This window comes from Lissotriton vulgaris, chromosome 6, assembly GCF_964263255.1.
Source record: "Lissotriton vulgaris chromosome 6, aLisVul1.2, whole genome shotgun sequence".
Lineage (NCBI taxonomy): Eukaryota > Metazoa > Chordata > Amphibia > Caudata > Salamandridae > Lissotriton > Lissotriton vulgaris.
Window position 1 is genome coordinate 599,984,253 of NC_141694.1, and position 11,347 is coordinate 599,995,599.

The 11,347-nt window shown below is 46.5% G+C and overlaps 1 protein-coding gene across 1 annotated transcript in view; it reads right to left on the reverse strand.

Moving 5' to 3' along the window:
* LOC147707769 (thiosulfate sulfurtransferase/rhodanese-like domain-containing protein 3) overlaps nt 1-6,582 on the reverse strand; it is a 38,924-nt gene extending 32,342 nt beyond the window's left edge. Inside the window, exon 1 of the mRNA XM_086926621.1 lies at nt 6,155-6,582. Within this exon, the coding sequence (XP_086782747.1) occupies nt 6,155-6,305 (151 nt within the window). The 5' untranslated portion in view covers nt 6,306-6,582. The remainder of the gene's footprint in view (nt 1-6,154) is intronic.
* Between the last annotated feature and the right edge of the window lie 4,765 nt (nt 6,583-11,347).

The following is an 11,347-nucleotide window of genomic DNA, read 5'->3' on the forward strand; positions in this document are numbered from 1 at the left end:
GCCCCTTGAGCAGTGTGCGGGCCAGGGACTTTTTCAAGGCTAATATATAAAGCAATCAAGAACAATGGTCATCAAATTCATTGTACATAGGTGTAAACACTCAATAGCTATAGCGGTCCGTTCAAAGTCCTAATCAGCGTAGCCTGTCTTCTCGCTAATATAGTTGTAGACAGGCAGCGTTGCAAGTCTCTGTGGTCCGGAAAGAAGGAGTGGTATGGTTGTGATGTGCGGTCCAGTAAACGTGATCTCACCGAAAACACTACCCCTTCCTGCAGGTTTATCACCAACATATAACCTACTCACTAGCTGGGGTGTGGTATCCCTTTCACTACAGGGATTCTCCTCCATCTATAACCGATTAAACATCCATCCAACTAACTCCTTCTCATTTGGGAAAATAAATGCAGAACCAAACGCACTATGTTTTAGAAATACAACCCTTGTCTACTCTTAGCGTAACCAGTTATGTTCAATTATGACAGTGGATTGACCTCTATGAGAGAATAAAGCATCCTACCCTGCTCATGTCCTCTCCTGGTTAGCAACTTGTTACTTCTGTAGTACGTTCAGCAATACACATGGCCAACGACTTGTACTGCAACACTGCCTACAGAAAATAATGGAGGTAGGGACTTTCTACAAAGTTGTGACTTACTACAGAAGTGAAAGTTACAACAAAAGTACAATTTGGGAATCCCGAAAAGTAGTAAATGTACTCAAAAGTGCAAGCTACTGCAAAAGTGATGTTTGTGAAAAACACTTTGTAGCAAGCTTTGTAGTACTGCTGGAGTACCACAAAAACACTACAACGTGCAGTTTGTGAATCAATCCCAGAAGGTTTATCTGACACATATATTAAAATGATATGTGGCAACTCAAGTAATTGTGGAGGCCTGAGTGTTAAAACAAACAAAAAGATAAACCGGTCATCCAATTCAGGACAATTACTATTTTATTAGTCTGTTTGTGATGCCATAATTTAAACAAGCATTTGCAATGTAATAGGTCTCGCATTTGCGAGAGTTTGAGCTATTGGCATTGTAAATGACAATGCCTTCAATTTATGCATTTGAAAACCTGCTAGCTGTGCGTAAAGACGCACTTTGTACTTATAGTCCTTGCTTATGAGAAGCAAAGCTGGCAGTCTTTTACTTACAGCCTTGCTTCTCGTAATCAAGGATTATAGGTACAAAGTGCGTGTTTATGCACCGCTTGCAGGTTTTCAAAACAAATGAATAAAAGGCATTGCAATTTACAATGCTAATAGCTTCAACTCTCGCAAATGCGAGACCTATTGCATTGCAAATGCTTGTTCATTATACGTGCACCATAAAAATAACACTTAGCACCAAACATTTGTAGTTTGTCCAGGACTATAAGAACACCCATAGCTCGGTGCATGGAAGAGAGAGAAATAAAACGGAGGGGAGGGAGATGTAGAGAGAGAGAGAGAGAGAGAGAGAGAGAGAGAGAGAGAGAGAGAGAGAGAGAGAGAGAGAGAGAGAGAGAGAGAGAAATAAAACGGAGGGGAGGGAGATGTAGAGAGAGAGAGAGAGAGAGAAATAAAAAGGGAGGGGAGGGAGATGTAGAGAGAGAGAGAGAGAAATAAAACGGAGGGGAGGGAGATGTAGAGAGAGAGAGAGAGAGAGAGAGAGATAAATGAGACAGACAGAGCAGGACGAAAGTCAAAGATAGGGAGAAAATAGAAAGTCAGAGACAAGGATACACAAAGATACAGAGAGAGGGAAAAAGAAGACAGACAGGAAGTAGCAGAGAAAGAGAGGCGGAGAGACAAGGAGAGAGCGTCAGAAGGACAGATGGCTAGAGAAAGATGAGGAGAGAAAGGGAGGCAGAGAAGCATAGAAAGAGAGAAAGCAAAATAAAGAGATACTAAGAAAGACAGAGCCAAGACGGGAGAAATATGAAGAAAGAGACAGAGAGAGACATACTAAGAGCCAACAAGAGAGCGCTACAGGAAGAACAAGTCCTGTCCGACAGTTATTTGATATGGTGCTTAACAGTGGCGTAGGAGTGCTTCGAACCGCATCGATTTTTCACAGGTAGTGGACACGAGGCACAAGGAAATGTAGTGATCTGTCCACTATCGCACATGTTAGTGAATTGTGTAAGTGTGGAGCGGAGTAAAAAAATCACAGAAGGCACTTTGTCTCCTCAGAGCCATAAACCGCGGCTCGGCTCCAGGGAGCCTGTGATGAGTGTGGTCTGGTAATGGCGCTTTCTGCCCGGGCTGCTGGAGAGAGGACATACCGCGGGATACCCATGGCACCGTGCAGTGTTCATCCTAGCGCTGACTGGCGTCGGTGGGCGCTATTCCCTGCTGCCAGCGGGTATTATCCTCACCGCCAGCCTCCCGGGGTGAAGCTTCCGGAACTGTGGGTTGCAGATCTCAGCCAGTGCGTGAAACCACTGCGCTGTAGTATAAATAAATAATAAATAAAGTATGCCAAACCAATGGGGTTCAACCTTATCCTGCCACCCGGACATTTATGAAGCGGTGGGTCTATGATGATGTGTGTATGCACGTATTTACCAATCGAACAGTCCATCTCCGGTGCATACCTTATAAATCGAAATTACATGCATAGTGACACAACTTTAACTACCCTAGAAGAAACAGTTGTAAGTTTACTCTGGCACCGTCAGCTGCACAGAGCACTCCCGCCCTGCCCTCTGGTTGTTCCTGGACGGGGCACGCAGGGCTTGATTCTGTACCTGGCCTACATCAATTTGTACGGGATTGGGGTTAATTAAGCGGCTTCACAAACCACAATACTGAGTTGGAGTTCTGCGCCCGTCTCTCGTCCAATCAGATAGAGCGATCCCCGCATCTCTCCAGCTGGCTACGTTAAAGGCTCCTTCTGTAGCCGGTGGAGTCAAAGGCTCTGGTATCACCGTCTGGAAAATGTAATCTCGGGGCAGACCTGGTCTGCAGGGGATTGCGTTGGTTGACTGTAACATCTTTTGTTGCAGCGCTTTGAAGTCGTAAGTGTGGTTTGCAATGCTAACAAGACCCTCAAACGTTTCTGAGCAGGTGAGAAATAGTGAATTTAGCCTCCAAAATACGTCAAGGGAAAAATGAAGTTCTAATTAAGAAAGCTGGGGCTTTATGCAAATGACTTTCGGCACCGAAGACTGTCTAATGAATGTGCCCCGAGTCGATGTGTGTGCGTTTTCGCCAAGCTGACTCGGGGGAATGAATATAGGATAAAGGCTCTTATTGATCATCTCTCAGTATCTGGAGTTTGTGAAAAGGAGCACAAATATAGTTCTCGACATGCGACCATCGGTGCTTTTAGTCAGTGCGGAGGCTCAGTAATCAAACCGAGCCCGTTCAGTGTTTTCATGATATTCATCCTGGAAGTCCTGTTCAGGGCAGTGATAGGGGTCATGACAGCAGCACCGAGCTCCAAGCGATAAAGCTTCTGCGAACCCACGCCGAGGGCGACAGCTCCGAGGTTCGTCTGTACTTCGGGGGGTGGGGGTGCTTTAGTGCAGTCGTCGGAGCTGTCCAATAGGGTTGAACGCCGACAGATAATGGATACACGATCCCAAAGTTATACCTACATAAAACAAGTCAAAACGAAACCTAAGAGCTGCGCGCGTGAGCTTCTACCATAGACAGCTCACGTCGCGCGGCTCTTAGGTTTCGGTTTCCAAGGCGCATGGCAGAGTCGCGCTCGCACACATTCACAGCAAACAGCCAGCAGCAAAGCGCGCTCACGAGGACAAATCCGAGACTAAAAAAGCGCGCGTCCGACTCGTGTCCACATATTCAAGTAAGCAAATAGGTATACTAAAGTATACAAGAGGTCCATCGCTACGCTCGACCTAAAAACGAAGGGGATTACTCTCAGACTGTCTGTTGTGCAACTCTTCTTGAGTGGGAACTTTCAGCCTAATTAAAACAACACAACTTCACATGCATTTATCAGTCCATAAAACCTGCAGACATATTTGACTTTACTTTGACAAATTGAGGCACGGAGTGGATCTACGTGTTTTGCCACAGACAGATGCTGTTACATTGTCTGGTTTCCTTGGAGCGCTCCCTTGCAGACTCCCTTTTATATGCTCAAGGGCAACCCTGATGTCGCTCAACCCTGATCACTTGTTTGTGGGCAAGTCTGTTAAAAAAATGTGGTAATGATTCCATAAAAAAAAAAGTTACGGTCGGAAAATTGCTAGGGAAATTATGCTTGTCACGTTTTTAACATAACATTTTCCAGAACATGTTCATTCTACTTAGGCGCAGATGATCAGGCAGGGTGCAAGTATGCTTTTGCCCGGAGAGCTATGTGAGCAAAGGCCGACCCTGGAAACATACCACAATCATATATTTTTTACATCTACACATCATAAAGATTTAAGTGTTGGGTGCCTGGCAGGGAGCATCGCCCTACTGCCTTGAAGCAATAAAAAAAGGGAGAAATAAAATTATATTACGTTATCATTGTATTTATTTTGTCTTCCTGCTGTGGTAGCTTTGCGTGACAAGTGGGGCTGCAGAGCAGCCAGGGAGGAGTGGTAGACCCTCTAAGTTCACAATGACTGTTTGGTCGGGTCTCTTGAGCTGTCCAAAACAATCTGGCGCACTTTCCCTGTTCTTTTTTGGAAATTAAATTTGCACCAGGCACAGTGCACAATAATAGACTGTGTAGCAATTAGACCTTAGACCAGTGATTGAATTATGAAACCAATACTACTGTTATTTAATAAATATATTTTTCTTTTTTATTTCACTTCTTTTTTTCTTATAAATTATTTCAAATATTAGAAAAAAATATACATACATAAAATCAATTATTCTTTTCATAAAATGCACATTCTAGATCCTTCTATATACACATCTGTTCTCCATGCCGGCTGTATTACAGCCTTCATGGAGAACATGCCCAGCACCTCAGTCCCTGGCTGAGCGCCGAACCACGGCGCTCAGACCAATCACAATGCGGTATTGCAGCATTATGATTGGTCAGTGGAGCCTGGCTGTGCTTCCTGGAATCTGTGCCTGGCACAATGTCTAATTTTAACCCCCAACTTTATTCCGCTGGGTCCTCTACGTGAGTGAATACAAAACATGCAAACTTATACATGGAGGTTCTGGTCTCACTACACAGCCGTAGCGCCCTCAGTGGACTCATGGAAGCTTTGTATGCTTTACACCCCAGTTTGATGAGAAAACAGCTTCAGTGCCATAGGGGAACGTATCACAAACCATATATTTTTTAATATCTACACAATAGTATGTGTAGATATTAAAAAATATAGGGCTCGAGTCGGGGTCCCACGGGAGTGGACGGCATCCCCCCGCTTATTTTACCGAGTGGACGCCGTCCCCCTGCTAAACAGCTGGACTTCACTCTTTGGCCTCTCTGGGACGAGATCGGAGCTCACAGAGCACTGCACACACGCTGCCAACGTAGATGCAATAAGCGAGGGGAGGCAATAAGCCCGAGGATGCAAGCAACCTTTCGTGAGTCACTTCCGGTGACAGCGTCCCCCCACTTCTTTTTTTTAAGGACTTGTGCCCTGACATACTAATGGGTCTATCGCCGGGTACCAGACATCCTTCGCCTTTTTTGGCAGCCCAAAAGTGAAGGTGTGTCACCACCGCGACTTGGGAGTCCAGAGAGGTGCCGTGCAACCCATAGAAATCGGCTTAAGAGTCAGCCCTGAAGCGGTATGGCGCAACTCGCAGTGATGCACATTAATATTAGTGCTTTCTTCCAACAGACAACGTTGTTTAAAAATTTACATAAGAGGTTGCAAAGTTACGTATTGTTAAGCTAAGACGCGTGCGGTTTGTGAAACTGCCTTTTTCATTCGTTTTAAAACCAAGTTTTAGGTTTATAAGGTAATCCTATACACCTTAGAACTTATATTACAAGGAAAATAATAACTTGCTTTTACCGAAAATACGGGATAACCTACGTTGAGGCTCGAAAGCAGCCAAGGAATTAGATTATACGGCATGTTTCACATTACTGTTTGTTACAGAGCAGTGTTTTTCAATTTTGCCTGCTACTGCCGTGTCTAAGCCACCGGTTCCCACGGTCGAGCCTGGGGTCAACAATCCTCTCCCTGCTGCCTGTCTCCTCCATACCCCTCCTAACCGGAAACGCACGGTTCTCACCCGCACAGTTTCGGCGCTGTTCAGAAGTTCCTGTGACCGAAGATAGCGGTCTGCTTGCAACAGCCACCACCGCCGCCGCTCCACGACTCCAGCCGAGCCTCCCTCCGGACCGGGCGGCGGCTCCAGCCAGGCGCAGCAACAAGACAGACATCTTCCGTGGAGGGCACAGGAAGCACGTAGCTCTCCTCCCCAACCTGACCCTGAGCAGTGGGCTGGCCCGCCTCCAACGCGCCTGCCTGGGCCTCCAAGTCAAACTTTATTGGAGGGAGGGAGCACACCGTGTTGGACGTGAAACAAATAAGGAAAAGTTGAAAATGTCCTTTCAGTGCAAGCACTCCTGTCCCCTTTCGAGGGCATCAAAGAGATTGGCGTGTGTACCAAACGAGGAATGTTTTCGAGAGCGGAGATTGGCTACTTCCATGAAAGAGGACACAGTGTGGGTAGCGTCTAGAGGACTGAAAGTTGAAACTTGATAGTTTGTCAGGTTAATGTTTCAACCCTATATGTACACAACGTGATAACAATGATATACAGTGACTGTATTTGGCATACAGAGACAGGAGTACTGATTCACAAAGGTGTTGGTAAATGTCAAAAGCAGAGGCGCAGTTATCAGTCGTTCAGCAGGTGCAGTGGCACCAGAGCTCAATGATGTAAGCGTCCCACTGCACCCCAATTGTGGGTGTTTTTACTACCAAACCTAGAGGATGGGAGCATGTTCCTTGATTGGCCACCCTTGTGAAAAGAGACTCCCTTGCTACGCCAATGGTCATAAGTTACTTCTACTTGTTGCAACTGTTGACCAGGTTACAAAACCAGCAATCATCATTGTCCGTCTTCCTCGTACCAGTCCTTACATAGAAAGCTGATATCGAATCCAAAACATTGGGCTTCAACTCAACTATTTACAAAAACTTCTAACTTAAAAAGTACTCCAGTTTGAAGTTCATTCACTCCATTATTGTCCAAAGCTGCATCCCGAACATAAGAACTAAAAGCAGATGAGATACTACCCCAAACTGTAGTCTGTGGTGTCTCATAAACATTTGGGGAGTAGACCATGTGGAAGCATTGCAAATATTAAACATCAAAGCTCTATTTAATTCCACTAAGTAAGCAGCAGCTCCCCTACACTACCTCCCTTGAGTTTAGAGGGGCTCTCATTGCTTCTTGTAAACCATCACTATAGCTTCCTTCAGCATTCTACTCAGAGTCGCTACTATGAGATGTATCCCCTGACCCGACTCACGAAATGTAGTAAACAGAAATTCAACCTTTCTAAATGGTTCTGTCCTGACTAGATAATGTCCAATGCCCTCTGTACATCAAGGATGTGCAATGACTTCTCTTCAGGGGGAGGTAGTGAGGGCACACAAACTGGCAAAACTGAATTACTCACACATTGAAAAGCAGAAGTAATCGTCAGAACAAAATCAGGACTTGGCCTCAACACCACTTTATCTGATTGCCACTAAACATGAAACCTTGTACAACAACAACTTCAGATCTGCAGAATTCAACACTTCAAATGGAGCTCTCTGAAGTGTGTAAGACCAGGGAAGGCCCAAAGAAGAAACTGAGCAATTAATAACTGGTTTATTTGGAAAAAAAGTTTCTTAATAGCTTTACCATTAAGGGAACTATAGACTCCAGTTGTGAACTCCTAAAAGCTCTAATCGCTGCCCACTAAACCGCCCTGTGGCAACTGTGAGCTCCGGTAGAAAGCCATCTCTCAACAAAATCCACCACAAATGAAGGATCCCCAGAAGTAGCGGTCACATTCCTAGCTGCACACCACTCCTCAAAGCTTTGCCAGTTTCGGGAAAAGGATTTTAACTTTTATTGACGTTTGAATTGCTGAATAAATGCCACCACCTCAGGAGAACACCTCATTGCCTGTAAATGCATCATGTTAAGTGCTAGAGGTAGCTGGAGACAGACTAGAGGTGTATGCTGTAGAGGAATGCCCCTCAGAGAGGAAGGAAACAGTGGTATTGTCCACTGCGCCCTCTCTGCTAGTTGGAGGAGAAGAGGGAAACTGCTGATGAGACTGCAATTTGTGCAATACCTTCACTATTGAAGGGAGAGGAGGGGAAGGGAGAAAGGCAAAAAGCAGGAGTTTCTTGGGTCGGGGAACCTCCAGAAGCAATCTTCTGGCTAAATATTCCTGATTCAGTCCTCACTGTAGTGGCCAAGAGATTTCTAGTGTTATAGGTACCTTCTGCTTGTACTGTTATGAATTGGGATCCCAAAACCTCAGAGGATCGTTTACTAAAGTTATAGATGTCATCTGTCTCAAGGAAGGGTCTCTAATGATAAGGCCATCAACCGCTGGACCCTCAACCATTCCCTCGCTGGCATGCTACTCTTAACCAGAAGAGAAGAGAGAATGGATACCAGTTTTTATTCCCTGGTCACAGTCAGAAACACCTTCCCTAAATCAGTTCTCAAATGCACCCCATGAATTGCAAATCCTGAGTTAGAGTCAAGTGCTAAAATTATTGCTTGCGCAACAAATAATAGTTCCCTTCTGACAAGATTTGTTGTTTCTGCAGATGTTTAAGAAGAGGAGTTGGGGTGGGGACTGCCTGACCCCAATTAAAATGGCTTGCATCTGCTAAATGTCCCAATTGCCCCAGCTCCCTCAGCATGTACTGAGGCCTGAGCGGCTCCAATGGCTACAACCAGACGTTCCTGTCATCGGAGATATCAGTTGGCTAATCCTGGTGGAGTTTATGTACCTTGGGCCTTGGACCTCTGACCATCGACTGGCCTGCTTTAAACTCCTTCGGCTTGGCCTGGGCATTGGCTTGCCCTTGTGTTTAGCTAACTAGATTATTCCCTCATCATCCCTTGTGTGCTGCAGCATTGGCTGCTCACCAGCATCTTCTGCTAGGGCCTCCATCCACTACCCTCACTCTCCTGACGGTCTCCTAATGTTGGACTAGGACTTGCACTGTACATAGATTTCCAAGGGGTAGCTACCTGAGTCGACATGGCTGAAATCACACCACAGACCATAATGAGAGAACTTCCTGCTCTAAAAACTACAAAGGATTTGGTTAGAGATGATACAAGGTCGACGTCCACCGAACTCAAGACTATAAGGGCGCATTTAAAACTCAGGCAAAAGAGATGATGGACTGGAAAGTCCCTGCACTGGATGACCATTTGTCGATCTGGAAAAGGAGCTGGATATGGGTCAGGAATCGTGTCATCTATGGCAGAAGCTGATGGACCTGGAGGATCACTGTCACTGCAATAATGTGCATGTCCTGGGAATACCGGAGGGTCTAGAGAGCAAGAACTAAGAAAGCTTTTTGGTATCCTTTCTTTCAAAAGTTGCTGGCCCGACTTTCTCCCCTCCTTTGGAATATCAGAAGATCCGCAGGATCCACTCATGTGTTGCCAGACCTGTTCTTACTCCGCGGCTCATCATTGCCTGTCCGCTTCCTCACAAAGAGGTTCAACACCTTAGAACAGCAGCTGTGAGAAGTTGGCCTGATATATAATGTTCACTATTCTAGTGAGCACTTTGTATCAGTCCAAACAACCCATACTGATGATTGGTTGTAAGTCAACCTTATAGACCAGCTATCCTAGTAGCATGGACAAGAGCAGTCTTTAGGCTAAACTCTAGAGGGCGTGTTAAGCCAGCTGTTATACCATCACATATACCCCTTGAACACCAAGTGAAAGGACACCACACAAGCTGTTATGAAAATAAAAGGATATTTATTTAGAACACAACAACCCTGGACTCTTTATGAGGACAGGGTGCTAAGCACAATACAAAGCTCTTAAAGAAATACTGAAAGTCGCACAATTTACACAAATGCCCGAGGGGCACGAAAAACCATATACTCTAAAAGTGGAATGTGAAATACTAGCAGGTAAGTAACTAGTCTCAAAGGCTTTGGGATCGCTAGGACTGTACTACTGAACCTTCAGATTACTAGCAGGAGGCCTAGGGGGATCGGGTGCAGAGTGTGCACTCTCACGCGGGATGTGGGACAAAGTCTATGGATGCTAGATTTCGTAAAGTTAGTGTTATCGGACGAATCCGACTAGGTAGAGCTGAAACGAAAAAGGATCTGGACACTTAGATAGTTAAGCTATGCTGGAGCACCAAAATGCTCAGGTTACCTAGCCCAGGGGCTGCGGCTGCATAGGTCTGAAAAGACGTCGGGAATCCTTGTTGCAGTCTATGGAGCCTGAAAGAAGAAGTTGCTGGCAGGCGACCAGTGATGAAGTTCGATGGGATCCAAGCCTGGATCGGTGAAGAAGGATACCTGTAAGCAGAGGGGACCAAGTTCTGAATCACTAGCCAGTGATTAGATGGGCACCAGGATGGCACCGGACGAAGTCACCTCGACCAGGTGAGTGGGCGACGCTGGGCTCTGCAGTCTCTCGGACCAGGAGGCGTTGTCGGCGACCAAGATGGAGGTGCGAGCTGTCCCACGAAGGTATCTGCTGTCGATGTCGCTGGACCCAGGATTGGGGCAACAACTCTTGCCAAATGCAAGCCCACGCGGTGGACTCAAAATGGCATCTGGAGTGGACCAGGAGGGTCCGGGGGGCTCTTCTGTTGGAGGGGAGCAAGGGCTAGTCTGGAGCAACCAGACCAGCAGTGTTGTCGTCGTGGTGCGTCGTCAGGAGGGCCACAAGCCAGCAGGCAAGTAGCCGGACAACGCGGTGAGCAGCAAAGAGCAGAAGGGCCCCACGCAGATCTCGTGGACGCTGGGGGGCTGGACTTCGGTGCTGGAGCTGCTCAGGGTTAGGGCTTCTCAAACCCCAAAGCACTCACTCGAGGATCCCTCGGCGGTCGTGCTGGGCAAGCGTCGTGCAGTCTTGAAGATGGCCGGTCCCTCGAGGTCTCGTCACACCCACGAATCTCAGCTGGGCTGATGATGCAGGTAGAGGTCAGAGGTGCCAGTGAAGCCGGTTCTCGTCGAGCTGGGCAGTCTTGATCTGGAGGAGAGACTTACAGCAAACCGCGATGCTTGGATGGTGCCTGCGGGTGCAGGGTGACTACTCCTTAGTCACAAGGGAGAAATCTTAAGAAGAAGTCTTGAGTTCCTTTCGTAGAAAGTAGTTTCAGGATTCAAAGATGATCTAATTTGGAAGGGTCCCCGCTCCTACCTTTATTCTAAAGAAAGGGGCTGGTACGCGACTAGGTCCTGACCATGGGTG